Genomic DNA, 23,974 nt, shown 5'->3' on the forward strand with positions numbered 1-23,974 from the left:
GTGATCATGAAATTGACTTCCTCTACGTTACTAGAGCATTTGAGCCAATGGGGGAAGAACTTAGATATGTATACATACATATGCACAGATTACAAAGTATGACAAATACTTAACTTTTTGATCAAAGTATGAAATACTTACAAGCAAACATCAAATATCCGCAAACATGGCATGCAATGACAACAAACGTTGAAAAACTACGACAAAAGTTTATGGCCACAAAGGGCCGAGCAAAACAAATGCTACGCCACGAAGTGTTTTGTACTTTAAGTTTCTCGTACTTTAACAAAAGCCTAAGTGTTCTCATACTTTAGCTTTTTCTCATTTGTACAAAAGCTAAGTATTCTCGTATTTAGACAAATTTGCTCAATCTAGCATGTTGTTTGTATGCACTCCAAGTTTATTCATACCTGGCTAACATACTTAATTAAGGCATTCGTGCCCAGTCCATGCTCCCCAATACGAAAGAGGAAAAAGAGAGAACAATTTCGTATTCATAAAATAAAAGAGAACCAGAAAGTTTTAAGAAACATAATTTCTGAAGTATAGATTGCAAAAAATGGGATTTTATTCATAATCTTGTGAACTCAATGGGGCGTTATGTGTACCCCTTGCAACTAACAAATAATAAAAAACAAGGAAATTTTAATCGTAACTCCCACAAAATCACGTAGTGTATCCAAAAAAGAAGATGAAATTAAATTAAATTCTTTTAAACAAAGAATTTTCTCAGATTGTTGACATTCCAAGGCCTTGGCACTGGATTTCCGTCCAGATCTGCCAATCTATAAGCCCCTATGCCCACAATCTCAGTTACCCGATATGGGCCTTCCCAATTGGCTCCCAGCTTGCCTTTGTTTGCCACCTTGGTATTGCCAAGCACTTTTCGTAGTATGAGGTCCCCAACACCAAATTCTTGTGGGTATGCTTGTTGTAGTTTTTCATCAGCTGTTCCTGATAGGAAGCCAAATGCACCAGGGCCCTCTCTCTCATCTCTTTGTCAAGGTCGAGCTCAATTTCTAGGGCCCTGTCATTTCCCCCACTTTTAACCAATGCTGTCCTATTGGTCGGTAGACCAATTTCCAATGGTATAACTGTCTCTGTACCATATGCCAATGAATAGGGGGTCTCTCCTGTAGACCTCCTAGGAGTTGTTCGGTGAGTCCACAAAACCAAGGGCAGCTCATTGGGCCATTTTCCCTTTGCCTTATCCAACCTCTTCTTAATCCCATCAAGAATGGTTTCATTGGATGCCTCTGCCTACCCATTACTCTAAGGGTAGGCTAGGGTCGAGTAATAATTTCTTATGCCATATTGGGCACAAAAAGCTTTAAAATTCTTTTGAAATTGGGATCCGTTATTTGTAATCAACGAATAAGGGACCCCAAACCGAGTAATAATGTTCTTCCAAACAAACCTTTCTATCATAGGTTCAATGATTTTGGCCAATGGTTCTGCTTTAATCCATTTCGTGAAATAATCTGTTGCTACCAATAGAAATTTCCTATTGCCTGTTGCCTTGTGGAGAAGACCCACGATATCCATTCCCCATTGAGCGAACGGCCAAGGACTTGTCAATGGCACCAAATCTTCTGCTGGTGTTCGAATCATTGGTGAGAATTTCTGACATTTCTCACAAATTTTACATACACCTTTGCATCTTCTTGCATGTGTGGCCACCAATAACCTTGGGTAATTGTCCGGTGGGCAATGGACCTACCCCCAACATGGCTTCCACATGTCCCCTCATGAATTTCGTGGAGGAATTTCTGCACCATCTCGGGGTGCACGCAAAGTAAATATGGACCGGTGAAGTATTTTCTATACAGCTTACCTTTTAGTGACAGCCAAAACCGTGCAGACTTGGTTTTCATTTTGTGAGCCTCCTTTTTATTAGTGGGGAGTGTATCATCTCATAAAAACTCCACAATTGGATCCATCCAACTTGGTCCTTGGTTCACGTCCAAGACCAGTTCCACGCTTCTTCCAATGCTCGGCTCAACAAGATAATCTACCGCCACCCTTCTCTTGAGCTCTGTTGTTACAGCTGCGGCTACCCAGGCTAATGAATCTACATGGGCATTCTGTCCAGAGCTTATTTTCTCAATGTACACCCTTTCGAAAGTATCAAGCAGATCCTTGGCTGCTTCCACATAGGCTACCATCTTCTCACTCCGACCTTCGTACTCCCCAGATAGCTGATTCACCACAAGTTGTGAATCACAATATACCCTAATTCTTGTTACCTTCAGGGTCTTTGCACTTCTTAACCTAGCTAAGAGTGCCTCGTACTCTACTACATTATTTAATGCACTGAAACCAAGCCGAACAGATAGCTCTAACATTATTCCTTTTGGAGGAAAAAGCACAACCCCGATTCCTGAACCAGTATTACATGCTAATCCATCAACAAACAATTTCCATTCCATGGGATCCTGTTCGGCTGGGGTTTTCTCCTTCTTAGATGGTGGTCCAATCACCTGCTCCTTTCTCGTAGGAGGCAAGGGTGCTATTGCAGGTGAGAACTCTGCCATAAAATCAGCCAAAACTTCGCTTTGATTGCCGTGCGCGGCTGATAGTCAATGTCATATTGGCTTAACTCAATGGAACAAGTTGAGATTCTTCGCGAAAGTCTGCTTTTCATAGCAGTGATTTCAATGGGAACTCAATGTAAACCATAACCCTATGGCTCTGGAAATAATGGGGCAATTTTCTTGTTGCTGTCCAGGACCAATTTCTCAAGGGGCAGATATCTTGTTTCTACATCTAGTAATGTTTTACTTACATAATAGACAGGGATTTGCTCGGATCCCTTATCCCTTAACAACACTGCACTTACAACATGTTTAGAAACAGCCAGATACAAAACTAAAGACTCACATGGGTCTAGAGTTGACAAGCGTGGAGCCTTGGCCAAATACTTTTTCAGATCGTGGAAGGCCTGCTCGCACTTTGCTCCCCATTCAAATCCTTCCCTTTTCTTATCACTTGACCGGCTGATGAATCTATTGAGAGCTGCTGCCATTCCAGTTAACCTATGGACCTCCTTCATTGTCCTAGGGCTCTGTAGCCTCTGTAAGGCTATTATTTGATCAAGATTTGCTTCAATCCCCCTTACAGTCACTAGGTGGCCTAGGAATTTGTCAGAACCAACTCCAAATGCATACTTCGAGGCATTGAGCTTCAGTTTGTATTTCCTCAAGATTCCGAAGGCCTCCTTCAAGTCCGCTATGTGTCCCTGTTTAGTCTTACTTTTCACCACCATATCATCAATATAAACCTCCATGGTTTTGCTTAGGAGCTTTTTGAACATGATGGTTGCGAGTCTCTAGTATGTTGCCCCTGCGTTTCTTAACCCAAAGGACATGACACTATAACAATATAATCCTCGTGGTGTAATGAAGGAAGTCTTTTCCTGATCAGGCCCAAACATGGCAATCTGGTGATATCCCCGATATGCGTCGAGGAAACTCATTTGCTCATATCCAGTAGTGGCATCTACTAACTGGTCAATTCTGGGAAGAAGGAAACTGTCTTTTGGGCATGCTTTATTCAAGTCTGTGAAATCCACATAGACATGCCACTTTCCATTCTTCTTTTTCACCACCATAGTATTGGATAACCATTCCAGATAGTAAACCTCCCTTATTGCCTTGGCTTCCAACAAACGATCTACCTCTTCAATAACAGTGTCAACATGTTATACAGCAGCCCTTCTTTTCTTCTGAATGACTGGCTTATGCTGTGGATCTACGTTCAGGTGGTGGCAGATCACGTCTGCGTCTACACCGGGCATCTCCTCTGGTATCCATGCAAACACATCAACATGTTCTTTCAAGAAACTCACTAACTCAGCTTCTTCCTCCGCTGGCAGGGATTCCCCAATTAGAAAATACCTATCGGGATCAATTTCGTTGATCTGTATTTTCTTTAAGCCTTCAACTATTCTTTCTACTGGGTTTCTTCCGATGTCCTCGGTAGTCGGTTGATTCGGTACTTCTACCGTATGAACATATTGGGCTTTTGGGATTCTCTTGATAGTGGAAATCAAGCACTATTGTGCTATCTTCTGATTGCTTGGATTTTTTCGACCCCGTAGACCCAGGAAACTTTATCATCTGATGGTAGGTGGAAGAAACTGCCCTCATTTTGTGTAACCAAGTTCTTCCTATAATCACGTTATAGGAAGATGGCACATCTACTACTAGGAAGTTAGTTCGCATTACTACTGTCCCTACCCGAACAGGCAGTGTTACCTTGCCCAATGGCCAAACTGCTCCTGCACCAAATCCGACCAAGGGGGTCACTAACTGTACCAAATCGGCCTGTGTCAGCCCCAACCTTTTAAATGCATTGTAATACAGTACCTCAGTGCAGCTTCCTGAGTCCACCAGGATTCTTTCCATGTCATACTCCCCAATTTGTAGGGTTATGACCAAAGCATCGTTGTGTGGTACCTGGACTCCTCCCAGATCCTCATCCGTGAAAATTATGCCCTCGTTGCATGCTTCTTCGTCACGTCCTCTTTTCTTCCCCAACCGCATTACATGTTGGTCGTGCTTAATCTGCCTCTGGAGCAGTCTCACCTCTTTTCTCGTATAAGGCTCGGCCAATCCATGTATCATATGGATTATGCCCCTTAGATTTTGTTCGTAATCTAACTCCATTGCTTTCTCTTTATCTTTGAGATCTTCCTAGATAAACTCTGTAAGGTAGCCCCGAGAGCCCAAATCATCAAGGTACTTTTTAAACATTTCGCAGTCTTCAGTCATATGGCCCTAGTCCTTGTGGTAGCTGTAGTGCTTATTCGTAGCCCGTTTTGCATCTTTATTTCCTCCCATGGTTGGGGGCCACTTAAAGTAGGGCTGATTCTTTATTCGATAAAGAATCCTATAAATTTGTTCTTTCCAAACTGTATTTATTGAAATGAAGGACTTAGGATCAGGTGCTGGCTTTTCTTTGTATGGGTCTTTCTTAGTTTGCCCATACTCTTTCCTTTCCCTATAGGTCTTGGGCTCTAATTTATCTGCCTTCTTTGTAGGCCCCTTGGCTTGTTTGGTAGTCAACTTGCCATCTTCTCGGAGTATGTCATTCTCCATTCTGGCATGCTGCTCGATTCACTCCATTAGCCTAGCCAATGTTGCTATTGGATGCGTATTTAATGACCAGCAGAGCTCTCCCGAACAGGAAGGCCAGTTTTGAACGTAACAATCGCATATTCTTCGCTACAGCTTTCAATCTCATTGAAAGTTTCCCAATATTTTTTAGCGTAATCTCTGATTGGCTCACTTTCCCCCTGTTTCATTGTGGAGAGGCTTCCAAATGTTTTGGAGGCTTTCCTACTTGTCAAAAATTGAGCAGTAAATTCTTCAGCGAGCTGTGTCCATCCTCGTATAGAGCGTGGTCCCAATTTATGGAACCAGGATAGGGCTACCTTCCCCAAGCTTGAAGGGAACATCTTACACATGATGGCATCATCCCCAGCATGCATGAACATAGCCTATTGGTAATGTTGTATATGAGCAACGGGGTCTGCATTCGTCTCATAAAGGATGAACGCACCGTGCTTCACTCTACTTGGTAGCCGTGCATCCTGTAACCTCCTTGCAAAGGGGGAAGCCGCTATGTTACTCAGGGCTTGCCTTGCTGCTTCTCGTGCAGACATGGTTCCATCTTCTCGTTCTTTGGTTTTATAGGACTTATCCCTATTCCAATCGGATTCAGGTCTCTCATACCTTTCCCTATGGTGCTTCCTAGTCTCCCCTTCCTCGGAAGTGGGACTTGTGCTCCTGCTCCTTCTTTTTCGTGAAGAAGCCCTCCGCTGCTCTGGTGTTTAGCTCTTCCCTTTTCTTGGAGAAGCTCTATATCGCCTTGGGGTAGGACTTCAGCTCTTGCTCTTTCTTCCTCTTGAATGAGCCTTTTTGTGTTTTACCATAGCATACCAATTTTCCCTAGAGTTTCTTTGTGAAAGTTCAAACGGCGCCAATTATAGGTGGAGAAAAACAAACAATACCGGGAACAGCACTGGATTGCAACGGATCCATGTACTGTTCAATCGGAACCCAAACGCCTTTGCTGAAAACCTAATCTGCAAAACAGAGAAAGGGTGAGCGCACCTTTGCCTCTCGTGGCAAAGGTCCTCCGATGCCTAAGTTAGTATCACGTACCAAAGAAACCCTAATTATCAGTAAGAGAATAATGTCAATACCAAGTATTGCGTACCTTTTACCTCTAGGTTAACCTTGTTTATATAGGCATAAGTATGTTTGCTGCCCAAGCATCCCTGTTGCCTTAGGTTTCCTACTCCTTTCCATAGCTGGCCAAACATCCCATTCCCGTTGGGTATCTTCCCGGATCCTATATTCTCGAGATCTTATTTCTTTATGGAATCCCGCTGTTCTGGAACCTTTTAGAATGTTCCTTGTATCTGAGGCTACTTTCTCTAGAATTCTCCTATTGTTCGGCCCTCTCATTACCGAATAGTTCATCTGGACCAATGACTTCATATGTCATTGGTCTTCATTAATTATTTGGTCTAATGACTTCTCATGTCTCTTGTCTTTTATCTGCCGAACAGACTGCCTGGACCATGACTTTACACGCCATTGGTCCATATTGCCGATCACCGCTTCCCACGGCAATTTATCTTATCCTAGTTATTCTGTGCCCCCACGTACCATTTGTTCGGACCCTATTTATTCCTATTCAGGAGTAACTCCCTATAGTCTTTTATTTAGATTAAAGTTGCTGCAAGACCCCTATTAAGCCTTCTTTTACTTTGCTACAAGTTCTGAACTATTGCACCACCAAGGAGAGTATCGAAGCAGAAAGGCAAACCCATTTGGGAACGTCTACATTAGAATCCGATTCAAAGGCTTGTCAAGCTACAATCCCAGTCAGTCACAACGAAAGACTCTCCGCGTTCTCTATTAGCCATTCTTCAGTCAGGCTCGTCATCGGTCATTCAGGAAGTGGTCCCCCTAACGTCACCAACTCCTTCATCTACATCAAGTACCTCTGGAACACCTGTCATGGCAGATCAACCACAACCACTCACTGTAGAAACTATGCTCATGAACCTCCAGAATAGCATCACCACCATGCAACAGAGGGTTGCTCAGACAGATGCCAATATTACCCGATTGAATGACCTCTTCAACATTCGTCTTCTTCCTACTGTCCAAGAGGAAGGCGAGGCCGAACAAGATGTTCATGAACAACTTGTCATGGTTGAAGATCCAAATCATCCAGGACGTCTCGTAGCACTCCCCAATCCTAGAAGAGTTCGAGTACCTCCTCCAAACCCAAATCCAGCATGGGACGGGCCTGCTCAGAGCCCTGACTTAACTGCTCTCATTGCCAAGATGGCCAAATTGGAAGAATCAGTCTCCAAATCCGAGAAGATCAGTGCTGGGGAAATCGACTTGGACGGCCTCTGCCTATATCCTAATGCTAGGCTTCCCAACAAGTTCAAAATGCCTAACTTGGCCAAGTTCGACAGGAGTGGTGACCCTAAGACTCATCTTTATAGCTACCATGCCGCTATGAAGCTATTATCGGTCGAACCTGAGGCCATGTCTCAATTGTTCCCACAAACTCTCTTTGGGCCTGCTTTCCATTGGTTCCTATCACTCGATATTGCCAAGAGGAGGACTTGGAAGGACATTGGGGCTGCGTTTATTTCGCAATACAGCTACAATTCCCAGCTAAAAATGACAACTCGGGAGCTTGAGTCCACTAAGATGGAAGCCAAGGAATCCTTTGTTAACTTCATCAAGAGATGGAGGGCCAAAGCCGCTCTAATGACTGAACACCCCAGCGAGAGAGACCAACTCCGCATTATCTCCCATAATCTTCAGCCAGACTATGCTAGGCACCTAGTTCTTGTCCAAGCAACTTTGAAACCTTCTTCGAATCTGGCCTGGCCATCGAGGATGCATTGCAGAGTGGAATTCTATCAAAAGGAGAATCTTCTGACCCCCAAAAGTTAAAGCCTCGGGCATACTTTGGCAATACCAATGCGCTATTTGGGGGAGGGACTTATTCCAACACAGCAACTAGCGACACTAATGCCTCTTCCTCCAATACTACCAACCATATCGCCGACGTCAATCAGGCACAAACACCACAGAACAACCGGCCTCGCAATCAACCCCGCAGCTTTTCCGCCATTAAAGCACCTATGTCTTCGATTTTGGAAAAGTTAGTCAAGTCTGGGCATCTCAAGCCCCTTGATCCAACTCCTCTACCTAAAAATCCATCACCCAACTTCAAGGCTAACCTCTACTGTGCCTACCACCAAAGGGCTAGTCATTTCACTGACTCTTGCTTTCGCCTCCATCATGTGATCCAAGATCTCATGGACGATGGCACGCTTGGAACACCCCCGAAGCCAAATGTCATCTCCAATTTCATGCCAAAGCACAACGCTATCCCGCATATCAGCCAGATATCCCTTAGCTCCACTCATATCAATCCCAGCTCCACTATATTCAACCATATCAACCATATAATCCCAATGAACCAACCCAAGCCGGTTGTAACCATGCCCCTGGAGCCAGAAGTAGAACTCATGTTCATTGGAGAGCCCTCTCATCCTAATCCAACTCCTCAACTCCTGCAAATGGGCCTGGATTTCTTCAACGAGATTATCTGCAATCTCCATGATGACCCGATTCAGCCTATACAACTCGGTCCTACCTCAATTCGTCGTGATCCCATCTTTGTCATGGCAGATCCCAATTCTTCTTAGAGCTTCGGAAACCGATTCAGGCTGCAATGCCAGCCTTGCCTGAGCCAGAACCTGAACTTAACATGCAAGTCATAGGCCGGGCTATAGCCGACAACGATGATTATGACGTTCCTTTATTCCAAGAGTGGTACCAACTTGAGCTTGAAGGGTTCCCATTGCATCCCGAGCAAGTCCCGCTCCCCGAACATGTCCCATTTGATTAGCCCTGGAACAAAGAATGGCTCGCCGGACACGACCAGGCAATACTCAATCCTTTGGATGGCATCTCCTTGTACATGCTATTTCAGCAGCCCAAACCTTTACTCCCCGAAGAGGAATACTATTGGGATCCCGAACTCGCTTGGCAATTTCCGTTGGGTTTTGACCCTAATCCTCTCTAAGGTTACACCTTGCCGGATTACATGACTCACTTTGTAGAGGACGATCTTGTTCAAGAAGAACCTCGCATCTTAGGGGAATGCTTTTTCCCTCTGCCATCGATAGGCTTGTCAACTCGGTGTCTGATGCCGAGTATGACCCCACTTTCTACATCATTGATGAGGGACTTTCATGCCCTATAGTTCCTTTTCCGAACAAGGAGGACTGCAACATCATGGTCATGAACCTTGTCCCGCCAGCCAATCTTTGGGATGTTGACGATGTAGTCAATGTCCAAGTTGGAACAAAAGTCTGGAACATCAATCGCTCCTTGGCTGATGGCGAACTTTGGGATGTTCCTTTCATTACCAATCTAGAGCCTGTTGTAGAGATTACGGCAGTTAAGGATTTGGACTTCTAGGACACACTGCTGGTGAAAGACTTGACTAAAGATCTCAAATTGGACATGGAAGTGCCTACAATTGCACCAGCCACTGACAAAGGAAAACGCAAGCTGGGAGAGGTCCCTGCTGACCTCTGGGATGTTAACTAAGACCCTCAGGTCATGCCCGCTTTGGGAACGTTCACAACATTACAAGGAGTGGACGAATTTTCTAGCCTACTAATCTACAAACTGGGAGTTTGTCCAACCCTTCTAACCAAAGGAACGAACCCTCTGCTTTCCCAAGGTCTGCACCATTTGAGGTACCTGCTGGCTCCCCGAGCACGGACATAATTCAGAAACAATTTGAGCAGATTCCTGCTGCCATATCAATCTGGGGACTAATTTGTTCCTCCCGTGAGCATCGTCAGAAGCTTTGCCACACTCTCTCTCGCCTCAAGGTTCAAACTGATATCACTCCTGAGGCAATGATATCTCTCATCCTCCCATCTACTTCCAAGCACACCGTGGTCTTCACTGATAAAGACCTGCCAATCGAAGGGGTCGACCACAACCGCCCCTTGCATATCACTGTCAAATACCGAGGACTCTGGGTTCCGACCGTCCTCATCGATAATGGTTCAGCGATCAACGTTTGCCCTATGAGGGTGGCTTATCATCTGGGACTAGCTAAGAAGGACTTTGCGCCTTCCAATTTGGCCGTTAAGGCATACGACAGCACTCGTCGTGTGGTCGAGGGCACGCTGATACTCAAGCTCGATGCTGAGGGCTTCGAAATGGATGTTGAGTTCCATGTTGTCAACATCCCGACCACTTTCAATCTTCTGCTGGGCAAACCATGGCTCCATAGATCTGACATCATGGCTGTGCCATCTACTCTCCACCAAAAAGTCATGTTTGGACTTCCTATCGGCATATTAACTATCTGCATGGATTCTGGGATTCGCCACTCAAGGAAGATGGTACTCCTATTCTGGGGATCATGCATGGCGAAGAAGACATCGATATAGGGGGTTTCTCTTTTGACACATCCGGCTCAGTTTTCGCCATCAACGTGGACGAGGACTTCATCATAAGCTCTGTCGCCTTAGACATTATGAGAAGGATGTCCTATCTACCTAGCCTGGGTTTAGCGATTCACCAACAAGGGATCCTGGAATTCCCTACCTTTCCTTCCTATGAGGGCCGCTTTGGTTTGGGGTACATCGCCTCTGCAAATGATGCCAAAAGAAGGAAATGCACGGGAAAACCTCGAACCCTCTATGGTGATCCTGATAGCTACTTTGTGCGCGAGATGGGAAATGCTACTTACACCGGACAGGCTAAGCCTTTTATCGATTGAGAGACCGGGGAACTACTATCGGGTTTCGAGGTTTTCGCTAATGACACCTGGTCAGACAGCGATGAAGAGCCAGCAAGGGCAGAATTCAAGAAGAAACTTAGCCCGCCAAAGGTAAAGACTGGCTGACTGGGATCTTTCAATCAGGGAAGCTTGGAGCAGCTGTTCCATGAATTCTTCCAAGTGAGTTTGGCTGAGGAAGCTGAAGAAGCTAAAGGGCTCATGCTTGGGCCCGATGCCCTCAAGGATCCCACCTCCCTTATCATGGAAGCCAAGGGTAGCCTTAAAAATTGCATTTTCAAACCATGTTTAACTTGCATTGATGACACTTATGAGTCTGAGTCTGACATGGAGTCTCCTGAGTCGTCTAAGTCTAGCTCTGAGTCGGGGTTTGTGCCTCTTGGCCCTCCATGTCATAGCTTTTACTTTGAGTTTGATTCTCTTGTACTTGGCAACCCTGATGGGTTTTGTGATATGAAAGAATCTTCTTTTGACTACTTCACTGATCTTTATATAAACTGTGTTGACCCCGACGATGAAGGGATAGATTTCGATGGGGACATTCCCAAAGAAATCCGTGCCCTCATTGAAAGGGAAGACGAAAGGCATGCTCAGCCATTAAAAGAAGCAATTTCTATAAATTTGAAAGATGAGACTGATCCCTGGATGGTTCAAGTGGGCTCCACACTTTCACCAGAGGAGCATTATGGTTTCAAGGAGCTGCTCACCAAGTTCAGTGACATCTTCGCATGGTCTCATCAGGACATGCCCGACATCGACTTTGAGATAGTAGAACATCGGATCCCTTTGCTGCCATATGCTAAGCCAGTAAAGCAAAAGCTCAGACGGATGAGGCCAGATTGGGTGCAAAAGATCAAAGACGAGGTCACTAAGCAGATTGACGCTGGTTTTCTCATGGTTTCTCAGTGTCCCACCTGGGTGGCCAATATTGTTCCCATTCCCAAGAAGAACGAACAAATTCGGGTCTGTGTCGATTTTAGGGACTTGAACAAAGCAAGCCCCAAAGACGATTTTCCCTTGCCACACATCATGTGCTTATGGATAATACTGCGGGACATGCCTTGCTTTCATTCATGGACGACTTTTCAAGTTACAATCAGATTCTTATGGCACCCGAAGACCATGAGAAAACAACGTTCATCACTGAGTGGGGAACTTACTGCTACTTGGTCATGCCATTTGGTTTGAAGAATGCTGGTCCTACCTATCAGCGGGCTGCTACGACCATCTTGCATGACATGATGCACAAAGAAGTTGAGGTCTATGTGGATGGCATGATCGCCAAGTCGAAAACTCGAGAAGGTCATATTCCCATCCTTAGGAAGTTCTTCGAGAGACTCCGTAAGTTTCGCATGTGTCTTAATCCGCATAAATGCACTTTTGGAGTCACAACGGGCAAAATGCTTGGTTTCATGATCACTTCTCGTGGAATTGAAGTCAATCCGTCAAAGATCAAGGCAGTGATTGAGATGAAGCCACCGGAGTCTGAAAAGGAAGTACAAAGCGTTTTAGGGAAGGTTCAGTTCACCAGCAGATTCATCGCCAAGTTGACTTTAACTTGCGAGCCGATATTTCGTCTACTCAAGAAGGATGTCCTATTCACATGGACAGATAAGTGTCAGGCTGCTTTCCTTTCCATTCAGAAGTATTTACAGAATTCGCCGGTTTTAATGTCGCCCGTGCCAGGAAAACCTCTGATTCTTTATCTGTCTATAACCCCATCTTCCAAGGGATGCGTGCTAGCTCAAGAGAGAGACAAAGGAATTGAGAAAGCCATTTACTACTTAAGTAAAAAGATGGTTGGATGTGAAGAACGCTACACTGCTTTAGAAAAGACGTGTTGAGCTCTTGTTTGGGCTTCTAAGAAGTTGAGACACTACATGCTAACATACCTAGTGAAGTTGATTTCTCAAATGGATCCTCTCAAGTATCTATTTAAGAAGCCAACACTTACTGGTAAATTAGCACGTTGGTTGCTCTTACTAGCAGAATTTGATCTCGAGTATGTCACAAGGAAATCTGTTAAAGGGCGTCCAGTTGCAAAATTCTTGGCTGACCATCCAGTGGTTAGGCCGAAGGACTCAGACTTTGTATTCCCAGATGAGGAAGTGTTGACAATTGTCGAAGACGTGTGGACTCTCTACTTTGATGGGGTAGCCAACCAGAAAGGATATGGGATCGGAGTGTTGTTAATTACTCCCGATGGCTCTCATATTCCACTTGTGTTCAAACATAATTTCGACGTCACAAACAACCAAGCTGAGTATGAAGCCTGCATTGTTGGCATGGAAGCCGCCCTCACTCTCGGCGTTGAAAAGCTTGAGGTCATTGGCGATTCCAACCTTGTTGTATCTCAAGCCAATGGAGACTAGAAAGTTTGTGAAGAAAAATTGAAACCTTATCATTAAGACTTGGAAGATCTCATTCCTCGTTTTAACAAGGTGACCTTCACTCACATTCCCCGCTTGAAAAATCAATTTGCCAATGTCTTGGCAACTTTGGCCTCCATGGTTGAACTTCCTTTGGGGGTCAAACTCCGCCCTATTCTCATCGAATTGTGGGACTGTCCTGCTTATCAATATATCAACGCCATCGATGATGGCCTACCCTGGTACCATGATACATGGAATTTCATAAAAAGTGGGGAATATCCGGCTGAGGCTACTAAAAAGGATCAAACTACATTACGAAGGTTGGCCGCCCAATACATCATTTGTGGAGGGAAACTGTAGAGACCCGTGTTTAATTTCAATAATTTTAATGTTAGAATAAAATTAGAATATTGAGGTAAAGAGAAAGTGTGATTTGAATATGTGATTTGGGTTGAATGTGATAGAATCTGGAAGTTTGGGGTGAAATTGTAATTGATGTGTGTGGTGGTATAAATAGGTGAGAGTGAGTGGTAGAGAATCATTCTCCCACTCACATCTCTCTCTCTCTCTCTCGGTCTTCTCTCCCTCCCGCCCGATTCTCTCTATCTCTCTCACTCTCTCTCTCTCTCGAAATCAAGCCTATAAACTTGAGACCCATGAAAATTAACCTTCATTCCTCCTTCCACGCGCGATCTTGAGCTCGTATTTCGTGGGTTTGAGCTCGGAGAGGAGTATTCGGATGATTCAAAGTTTTCGGAGCTAGGGCTTGCTTGGTTGGGCTTGGATTTCGTTCTTCGACTTCGAGGTAGGGATTTCTCTCATCTATTATATGTTTATGTGTTAATTTGGTGTTTGAATCGCACCTTAGATCATTGGTTTTGTTGTTGGAATTGCTCTGGTGAAATCTGAAAATCGTGCACTGAAAACCCAAGTCCTACCGGTAGGAGTTTTGGCCCTACCGGTAGAAACGCTGTCCAGTAGAGTCATTTTCGTGAAATTGTGGTCTCCTACCGGTAGGAAAATGTGTCCTACCGGTAGGAAATGAAAAATTCAGCATTTTGGCAAAACTTCGAAAGGGCATAACTTTTTCATCCGAACTCTGTTTTGGGTAAATTTTATACCGAAATTCATGTGCCGGAAGTCTACTTTCCAATGGTGGTGGTCTCATCTCCTAATTCTTCACCGATAAGATTTGGTAGCCAAAATAAGATGGATATGTTTGTATACGTTGGATATTCCTTTTTCCTTAGAAACGTTGAGCGAGCCACGGACGTCCTTAAGTACGCCTGAGTACATAATTGAATGATTAGATGAGGTTAGTGGTATGCTTAAGTCTTTATAGTAGTCGTTGGATTCCGTATGAGCCTATTGATATCGAAACGAGGGTTTAGAGAATATATGGAACATAGGTGAGCGAAGGTTGTGTGTGTTGACATGCTATGTGAAAAGCGAACATGTGGAACACCCCTTTGAGTTAAACAACGCTAGGCATGGATATATGAGACATTTTCTTATATTTGATATGTGGTACATCTCTTGTGTAATTGGTACGGTTTTATGAATTGCAAGGTGAAGATCTATGAATCGTTGTTAGGGAATATCCCTTGATATGTAAGTGCTTGTATGGTGATGAGAAACTAATTACGTAATGATAGCTAGTTGACTGAGATAAAATTATCCCTACTACTTCTTTGTGAATAAGTCTTTGTTGTGAATTCATTATATGTGATTGAGATGAATGGCTGAGTTGTGAGGTGTATTGGAGGAATTGTGGTAGAGTGATCTATACTATATGATCGATGTGATTCAGTTCTTTTAGTGAGGAAGGTATTTACAGGGAGTAGCGAGACTCCATAAACAGCCCAGAAAGAGTACTTGCTTGTGATGTGTGACGTGTGATGTGGGATTGCAACGGTGATGTATATGAGTAAACGAAAGGGTTTGTTTGATGAATATACGAAAGAAATGATTGGTTGTCGAAACAACACCATAGAGTCATCTATCAACAGGTCCTTTTCTTTAAACATGGGACGTTATGACTAAAGTGAAGTCAATGAGCGGATAGAGTATTCGGAATAGGGTGTGGTGGTTAGCCTAGAGTCTTGGTGTGTAGTCATGGTACTTCATCTATGTCGTCGACATTGGGAAAATTACTAGTCGTGTTTTGTTTCTCCTTTGAGATACCGTATGTTGCCTCTGTTATTCATTCTACCTGTCATCCCATTTGCATATAATAGTTGTGTAGATTTCTCTACTGGGCTAGTGTAGCTCAACCTATCATTTTCAGGTGTGAACCCGGAGCAGTAGCATGGAGCGAAGTGCATGCATTCAAGTGCATATTTTCGAAAGAAGTGGCAAAAGAGACTCAAGGACTTTTGATAAAACATGTTTTGGGAATGTAATAGCACCTTAACTCTATTTCTTTTTATGATCTAATATATTCAAACTCTTGGAGTTGGATCTGTAATTTAATGATTAGGATTTGGTGAACTCTTTTGGGGTATTATGTAAGATAATGTGAGGGGTTTTATTTATGAAAAGCTATCTTTATTTATGTTGAAAATCGAGGGCGTGACAACTTGGTATCAGAGCATAAGTTTAGAATACCTTGAGACCGTGGGGAGACTTTGAGTCTCATGGGTTCAAAAAAAAAAATTATTGCATTGTGACATGACTTGTGTGCTACTGAGTGATTGACATGCATCCAACTAGGTGGCATTGCATTTATGTTACCGTATAGTGGCGTAGAGTTGTTAGAAGAGATTGGTGGAGTTGGAGATTCGTAGTGTATCTTTTGTTGATGATCTTTTTATTGTTTCTTTGTAGTGAGATGCCTCCGAGACCTGAGAATAGACGGGGTAGGACTGGGAATCCGAGAATGGAGGCAGGACAGAATCAGCTTGCTAGGGATATTGTAGCGGCACTTGCGGCGGCTAATCTTTTGCAACCACCCCCTAGGGATAACGTGAACAGTCGGGCCATAGTAGCCATGCGAGAGTTTAGTCGTAGAAATCCACCTCAGTTCGATGGAGAAAGTAGCGACCCCCTTGTGGCTGATCATTGGCTTGCACAAATTCGTAAGATCTTCAACGCACTAAAGATTACGGAGGACGACCTACGGGTGAGCATAGTAGCTTGTCAACTTACCGGTGAGGCGAATGAGTGGTGGGAATCTGTTTTAGGAGTAAGGAGAGACGTTAGGAGGGCGGCTGGAGTTGCAAATCAGGAAATTGAGCCGGTTGAGGAAAGTTTGACTTGGGCTGAATTTGAGACACTTTTTGAAAACCAATATTTTCCAGAGTCGTATCGTGAACAGCTTAGAAACCAATTCGAAAGGTTAGATCAAGGTGACATGACCGTTTCAGAATACGCCACTAGGTTCCAAACCTTGTCCCGTTTTGCGCCAGAGTTAGTTGCAACCGATGGTAGGAAATGTAGGCGTTTTGAGAAAGGGTTATGTCTGTCTATCAAGAAGTTTGTGGTAGGTCAACGAATTGAAAGGTTTTCTGACATTATCGAGTGTGCTAGAAGTATTGAGTATACGGAGGAAATACCAGAGGAGCCGAAAGTGCAGGAGTCAAGAAAACAAACCGTTGGTAAGAGTGTATCTATAGAAACGTCTGGAAGCCAAGGGAGGAAGAGACAAAGAGAACAGTTTCTGTCCACCTCAGGACAGCATAATTTAGAACCACCTACTCTTTCTAAAACGTCAGGAGTATCGTCTCGGTCAACGATTGTGTGTTATTGGTGCCGCCAGTCGGGCCATCGTGCAGTAGACTGTCCTCAGGAGAAGGAATATCATGGTCAGAGACCACCTCGGGTTTGCTACCGGTGTCGTCATCCGGGGCACTTAGCGGTAGATTGTCCACAATCGACAAGTAGAGGGAGCGTACAAAGACCCACGGGGTCGGGTCATGCGTCTCATACCGCGTTGCAAGGTAACGTGAATTTATGTGTTATGTTGAGATTACTTATGCATATACAAAGTGCTTATTTGCCAAATGATTGTTATTATGAAGTGCATGGTCTATTCTAGTGTTGGATAGCATTGCGGAGTTGTCTTTATGAACTTGTCTGATAAAATCTAAGTGTTGTGACAACTAGACTAGTGGGATGAAAATATTCAAGATTTATAAAATGAATAGAAATCGTGTAAGGTCTTGTGGGATTGAAATGAACTAAATTACTATTGGGCTTCTTAGAGCCACGAGTTATGAAGTATTGGGCACTGTGTGAACTCGTGGTGAGATAGGGCACTGTGTGAGCCTGTGGTATCTGGGCACTGTGTGAACCCGTAGGGTATAGGGCACTGTGTGAGCCCGTGGTTGTATTGGGTACTGTGTGAACCCGTGATGGTATTGGGCACTGTGTGAGCCTGTTGTTGTATAGGGCACTGTGTGAGCCCGTAGTATGCTGGGTACTGTGTGAGCCCGTACTATATTGGGCACTGTGTGAACCCGTTGTTGTATTGGGCACTGTGTGAGCTCGTGGTTGCGTTGGGTACTGTGTGAGCCCGCTGGGTACTGTGTGAACCCGTTGACGTGTAGATGTATTCGGTACTGTGTAATTGCAATAAATTGTGCGGAAAGTCTATGATTGGTTGACTTATTACTGTATTTGGTGTATAAAATGTGTTGCTATTTAGTTTCAACGTACATGTTAGAACTAGTGTGCAATGTTTCGTTCTTAGGATGTGGTGCTGGATAGATAATGATATAATGTGAGGGTACTTGCTACATGCTAGATAGATAATTTATTGAAGGTGTTTGTATGGACGATTTAACCTCTTAGTTAGATGTAATGCTACATGCTAATTGGAATCTCTTGTCTCGACTACTAAATTTGTTGCAGCTTATGAATTGATGATAGTTTTGCATGTCTTTCAATTTTTGTATTATGGTTTCGTTGAGACAACTGCTAGTTTGGTTAATCCTTCGTGAAGTTGTTGAATAAGCAAGACTACCCTGGACGTCGTAGACATATGCCGAACATGAATTGAGTTCTTTACTTGGGGCACCGTGTAAGTATAGTGAAATGTGTAGAGTGGTGGATCTTGGTCTAGAAAGCGGTTACATTTACGGATGTACTTATTTTGAACTCAAAAATTTTCTAAAAGGGATAATGCTTTGTGAAAATTGAATCTTTGCATAGTTCATTTTCAGCAATGATAACGATACAGACTTGGAGTCGGCTATATCATAATTCATTTTTATGTTGTCAAAATTGTCATTATTTTCAAATGACCAAGTGAGGTGTTCGTAATTGATTGTTGATAATATCTTTCCAAAATGAACATTCCTTTTCAAATTCTATAGAATTTTGCCACACGTGGGCATGTTTCAATGGCTTTATAACTACTCGAACTAGTTGGAAAATTCATGAACTTGTTCAGTTTAGATTTCATCATGTCGAACACTTTAACTTTTGTTCGGCGTTTGTCTTTTGAGAGAGTTTGTTTTGAGCTAGCATTGGAATCTATTAGAGCTCTACTTGTGTGAGTCTTGGTAATTTGAGTACGTCGAAAAGTAAAGAAATGAGGCGAAAAAGAAATGTATGAAAGTTGATTTCCCTATAAGCGTACATGAAGAATCTAGTAAATCTTGGGATGAATGAATTAATCTTAGAATTTGTTGATTATGTATTGCTTGACAAGGTTGTTGAATTATGACGTTATGAAATTCTCCTTTGTGTTTGGACACGGCCCATGGAACCGAAATTGGTTAGTCAGAAGTAATGAGAATGGATATGGTTTGTGAGATTGGAATTAGTTGGTAACATGATTATGATTTGTACGAATACGATAACTTCGTGATTTACCGTGCATGAGCATCATAACTTGGCGATTGTTTGGTAAGAAGCTAAGCTAGTTAGTTGTGGCATTATAGAGTTTTCTTGCGTTTTGGACCCGGAATTGGCAGATACAAAGCGTTGTGTGGTGGGCACGGCCCTTGGGACTAGAAATTCATTGGTGGTATTCCTTTGCTCATTCTATGCAAATTTCGGGACGAAATTTCTTTAAGGGGGGTAGAATGTAGAGACCCGTGTTTAATTTCAATAATTTTAATGTTAGAATAAAATTAGAATATTGAGGTAAAGAGAAAGTGTGATTTGAATATGTGATTTGGGTTGAATGTGATAGAATCTGGAAGTTTGGGGTGAAATTGTAATTGATGTGTGTGGTGGTATAAATAGGTGAGAGTGAGTGGTAGAGAATCATTCTCCCACTCACATCTCTCTCTCTCTCTCTCGGTCTTCTCTCCCTCCCGCCCGATTCTCTCTATCTCTCTCACTCTCTCTCTCTCTCGAAATCAAGCCTATAAACTTGAGACCCATGAAAATTAACCTTCATTCCTCCTTCCACGCGCGATCTTGAGCTCGTATTTCGTGGGTTTGAGCTCGGAGAGGAGTATTCGGATGATTCAAAGTTTTCGGAGCTAGGGCTTGCTTGGTTGGGCTTGGATTTCGTTCTTCGACTTCGAGGTAGGGATTTCTCTCATCTATTATATGTTTATGTGTTAATTTGGTGTTTGAATCGCACCTTAGATCATTGGTTTTGTTGTTGGAATTGCTCTGGTGAAATCTGAAAATCGTGCACTGAAAACCCAAGTCCTACCGGTAGGAGTTTTGGCCCTACCGGTAGAAACGCTGTCCAGTAGAGTCATTTTCGTGAAATTGTGGTCTCCTACCGGTAGGAAAATGTGTCCTACCGGTAGGAAATGAAAAATTCAGCATTTTGGCAAAACTTCGAAAGGGCATAACTTTTTCATCCGAACTCTGTTTTGGGTAAATTTTATACCGAAATTCATGTGCCGGAAGTCTACTTTCCAATGGTGGTGGTCTCATCTCCTAATTCTTCACCGATAAGATTTGGTAGCCAAAATAAGATGGATATGTTTGTATACGTTGGATATTCCTTTTTCCTTAGAAACGTTGAGCGAGCCACGGACGTCCTTAAGTACGCCTGAGTACATAATTGAATGATTAGATGAGGTTAGTGGTATGCTTAAGTCTTTATAGTAGTCGTTGGATTCCGTATGAGCCTATTGATATCGAAACGAGGGTTTAGAGAATATATGGAACATAGGTGAGCGAAGGTTGTGTGTGTTGACATGCTATGTGAAAAGCGAACATGTGGAACACCCCTTTGAGTTAAACAACGCTAGGCATGGATATATGAGACATTTTCTTATATTTGATATGTGGTACATCTCTTGTGTAATTGGTACGGTTTTATGAATTGCAAGGTGAAGATCTATGAATCGTTGTTAGGGAATATCCCTTGATATGTAAGTGCTTGTATGGTGATGAGAAACTAATTACGTAATGATAGCTAGTTGACTGAGATAAAATTATCCCTACTACTTCTTTGTGAATAAGTCTTTGTTGTGAATTCATTATATGTGATTGAGATGAATGGCTGAGTTGTGAGGTGTATTGGAGGAATTGTGGTAGAGTGATCTATACTATATGATCGATGTGATTCAGTTCTTTTAGTGAGGAAGGTATTTACAGGGAGTAGCGAGACTCCATAAACAGCCCAGAAAGAGTACTTGCTTGTGATGTGTGACGTGTGATGTGGGATTGCAACGGTGATGTATATGAGTAAACGAAAGGGTTTGTTTGATGAATATACGAAAGAAATGATTGGTTGTCGAAACAACACCATAGAGTCATCTATCAACAGGTCCTTTTCTTTAAACATGGGACGTTATGACTAAAGTGAAGTCAATGAGCGGATAGAGTATTCGGAATAGGGTGTGGTGGTTAGCCTAGAGTCTTGGTGTGTAGTCATGGTACTTCATCTATGTCGTCGACATTGGGAAAATTACTAGTCGTGTTTTGTTTCTCCTTTGAGATACCGTATGTTGCCTCTGTTATTCATTCTACCTGTCATCCCATTTGCATATAATAGTTGTGTAGATTTCTCTACTGGGCTAGTGTAGCTCAACCTATCATTTTCAAGTGTGAACCCGGAGCAGTAGCATGGAGCGAAGTGCATGCATTCAAGTGCATATTTTCGAAAGAAGTGGCAAAAGAGACTCAAGGACTTTTGATAAAACATGTTTTGGGAATGTAATAGCACCTTAACTCTATTTCTTTTTATGATCTAATATATTCAAACTCTTGGAGTTGGATCTGTAATTTAATGATTAGGATTTGGTGAACTCTTTTGGGGTATTATGTAAGATAATGTGAGGGGTTTTATTTATGAAAAGCTATCTTTATTTATGTTGAAAATCGAGGGCGTGACAGAAACTGTATAGAAGATCTCACTGTGGAATGTATAAGCTCTGTGTCAATGGTGCTGAGGCCGCTAGGATAATAGAAGAGATTCACGAGGGAGTCTTTGGCCCTCACATGAGCGATGTTATGCTCGCAAGGAAGATCCTGCGGCAAGGATACTTTTGGTCCACTATGGAATCGCAATGCGTGGATTATGTGCGTCGCTGTCACAAGTGCCAAATTCATGCCAATCTTATGCATGTCCCACCATCCAATTTGTTTGGTATGACTTCACCTTGGCCTTTCTCTGTGTGGAGTATCGATGTCATTGGCATGACCAAACCGTCTGCTTCAAACGGCCACAAGTTCATTCTGGTGGCGATAGATTATTTCATCAAATGGGTAGAAGCTGAATCTTACAAAACCCTGATTGCTGTTCAAGTTGCTCATTTTATCAGAAAGAATATCTATCGATACGATGTTCCACGGGCATTTGTGTCAGATAATGGGACTCACTTCAAAGGCAGCGTTTTGGAACTCTTCGAGGAATTCAAGATTCAAATCCACCATTCAACAGTCTATAGCCCTCAAACAAATGGCGCAGTCGAAGCGGCAAACAAGAATATCGAGACAATCATCAAGAAATCTACAGATTCCACCAGGGAGTGGCACGAGCAGCTACCTCTAGCTCTTTGGGGGTATCGAACATTGATTCGAACGTCAACAGGGGCAACTCCATATTCCCTAGTCTACGGTATGGAAGCAATGCTTCCCATCGAGCTTGAAGTTCCATCTTTGAGGATCATGGCAGAATGTGGACTCACGGAATCCGAATGGCTTAGTGGGAGATTCGTTGAACTCATGCTCTTTGATGAGAGGAGGCTCTGTGCCTTGTATCATGTTCGAGGGTATTAGCGAAGAATCGCCCAGGCATTCAACAAAAATGTAAAGTCTTGGGATTTGATTGAAGGAGATATGGTTACAAAGGAGATTCAAGCACCTGTGTTTGATCCCCGTGGCAAATTCTGACCGAAGCATTCCGAGCCTTACATCATCAAGACTATCCTTTCTAGGGTAGCGGCTCAGCTCATTGATCTCGATAGCAACGAGTTCAATACCCTGGTCAACCTGGATCAACTCAAGCATTACTATCCCTGAGAGAAGCTCGTTGGGCCGAAAACCATAAGGGTGCGCAGTTCCAAGAAAAAATTAGAGCAAGCCTGCTAGATCGAAAACCTAAGGAGGCAATTTAGGAAAAAATAAATAAGGCATCAATCAAAGCTGGCTAGGCCGAAAACCCGAAGTGGCGACACTAGGCAAAATTTAGAGCGTAAAAGGAGAGTTAAAATACACAAGTGAACCTTTGCCTGAACTACATTTTAACCTGATTCCTTGAAAAGGAATACATAGGCAATCTCTCCGTGAGATTCAGTCACAATCAATCAACTTGATCCATGGTTTCCTATTTCCAGGGCGCATCTTAGTGCTCAAAGCAGCTCGGTGTTCAACATTGGAATCAAAGGGGAAAGCTTTCATCTTTGATTTTATTGCAAACTACTACTTCTGTTACACAGCTGAGCAAAGTCTTAAAACAATTAAGCATGAAAACAGAATAAGATGCTAGAGGCCTTAACAGGCTCACAGTTTATTCTAGATCATTGGAGTCTTGTCGGGAGTCAGTCTACATTTTGTCTCCTTGCAATTTCTTTTCTTAGCCATGCTTTATAGATTTCTTTTCTTAGCCATGCTTTATAGTGATGCTTGAGTTTTGTGATGAAATCCGGATCCACGCCGTTGTCTCAAACCCCAGTTGTGTTCATATCCGATCAGATTTTAGGCAGTGAATGCAGGAATGAAAAAGGTTTCCACCTCAGCTCGATTTAGCCCTTGGCTCATACCTAGCTGACGAAGGATACAGCCTGGGATATAGAATGTAAAACTGGACAGGCTGACAATCACCATTCTCTCGAAACCTACAGAATTTGTGGCCATGTCCAGGATATTCAGCACTTCATGCCTCCAAACGATTTCATGTGGTGACATCTCGTTCATGAATGTATACCAGTCCTCTATAGACATCTCTGGGTATAGCATCCCTCTTTGATGCATTCGTCCAAGCAGATGGGGCCAATTTGCCTCAAGAGTTACAAGTAGTCCAAGTTTGTCTGATAGCCATAAATACATGAGCAAAAAGACAAGTAAGGAGCCATATAAAACTTGAATGAAAAAATAAGAGAAAAGCCCCAATATAGCCTTAGCTGAGAGTTGAGGTAAAAATAGAATGTGTGAAAATCGGAAAAAGGTGAGCTGAGTGAGAGTTTACCTGTAGTAAGAGTGGACTACCGCTAAATATGTCCGTTTCGCCGGTAGAAACCAAATCTAAACCTATGAGTGTTTCCGCAAGAACCATTGGCACCACATTCCTTCGAGCGCCCAACTGAGCAGCCACACTCACCAGTGAAGGATCAACCCGTCCAGATCAACCCGTCCATCTGGAGACACCAACA

General features: G+C 43.2%; 1 protein-coding gene and 1 long non-coding RNA gene across 2 annotated transcripts; both read left to right on the top strand.

The window, feature by feature from the left end:
* Nucleotides 1-13,931: 13,931 nt before the first annotated feature.
* Nucleotides 13,932-15,641, top strand: LOC131303409 (uncharacterized). The gene is made up of 2 exons (XR_009192030.1): nt 13,932-14,049; nt 15,532-15,641. It is a non-coding gene; the product is annotated as an uncharacterized LOC131303409 (long non-coding RNA).
* A 433-nt stretch (nt 15,642-16,074) lies between these two features.
* LOC131303026 (uncharacterized) lies at nt 16,075-17,312 on the top strand. Its single transcript, XM_058329819.1, has 2 exons — nt 16,075-17,182; nt 17,281-17,312. The coding sequence occupies exons 1-2, from the start codon at nt 16,075-16,077 to the stop codon at nt 17,310-17,312; spliced, it is 1,140 nt and encodes a 379-aa protein (XP_058185802.1).
* Nucleotides 17,313-23,974: the final 6,662 nt, after the last annotated feature.

The sequence above is a fragment of the Rhododendron vialii genome, chromosome 10a (genome assembly GCF_030253575.1).
Source record: "Rhododendron vialii isolate Sample 1 chromosome 10a, ASM3025357v1".
Lineage (NCBI taxonomy): Eukaryota > Viridiplantae > Streptophyta > Magnoliopsida > Ericales > Ericaceae > Rhododendron > Rhododendron vialii.

Bases quoted from the DNA above. Each gene is read 5' to 3' on its own strand.
- LOC131303026 (XM_058329819.1), top strand. From the start codon at position 16,075: ATGCCTCCGAGACCTGAGAATAGACGGGGTAGGACTGGGAATCCGAGA. The intron at 17,183-17,280 runs GTAACGTGAATT...GGTCTATTCTAG, and splicing joins GTCTCATACCGCGTTGCAAG to TGTTGGATAGCATTGCGGAG.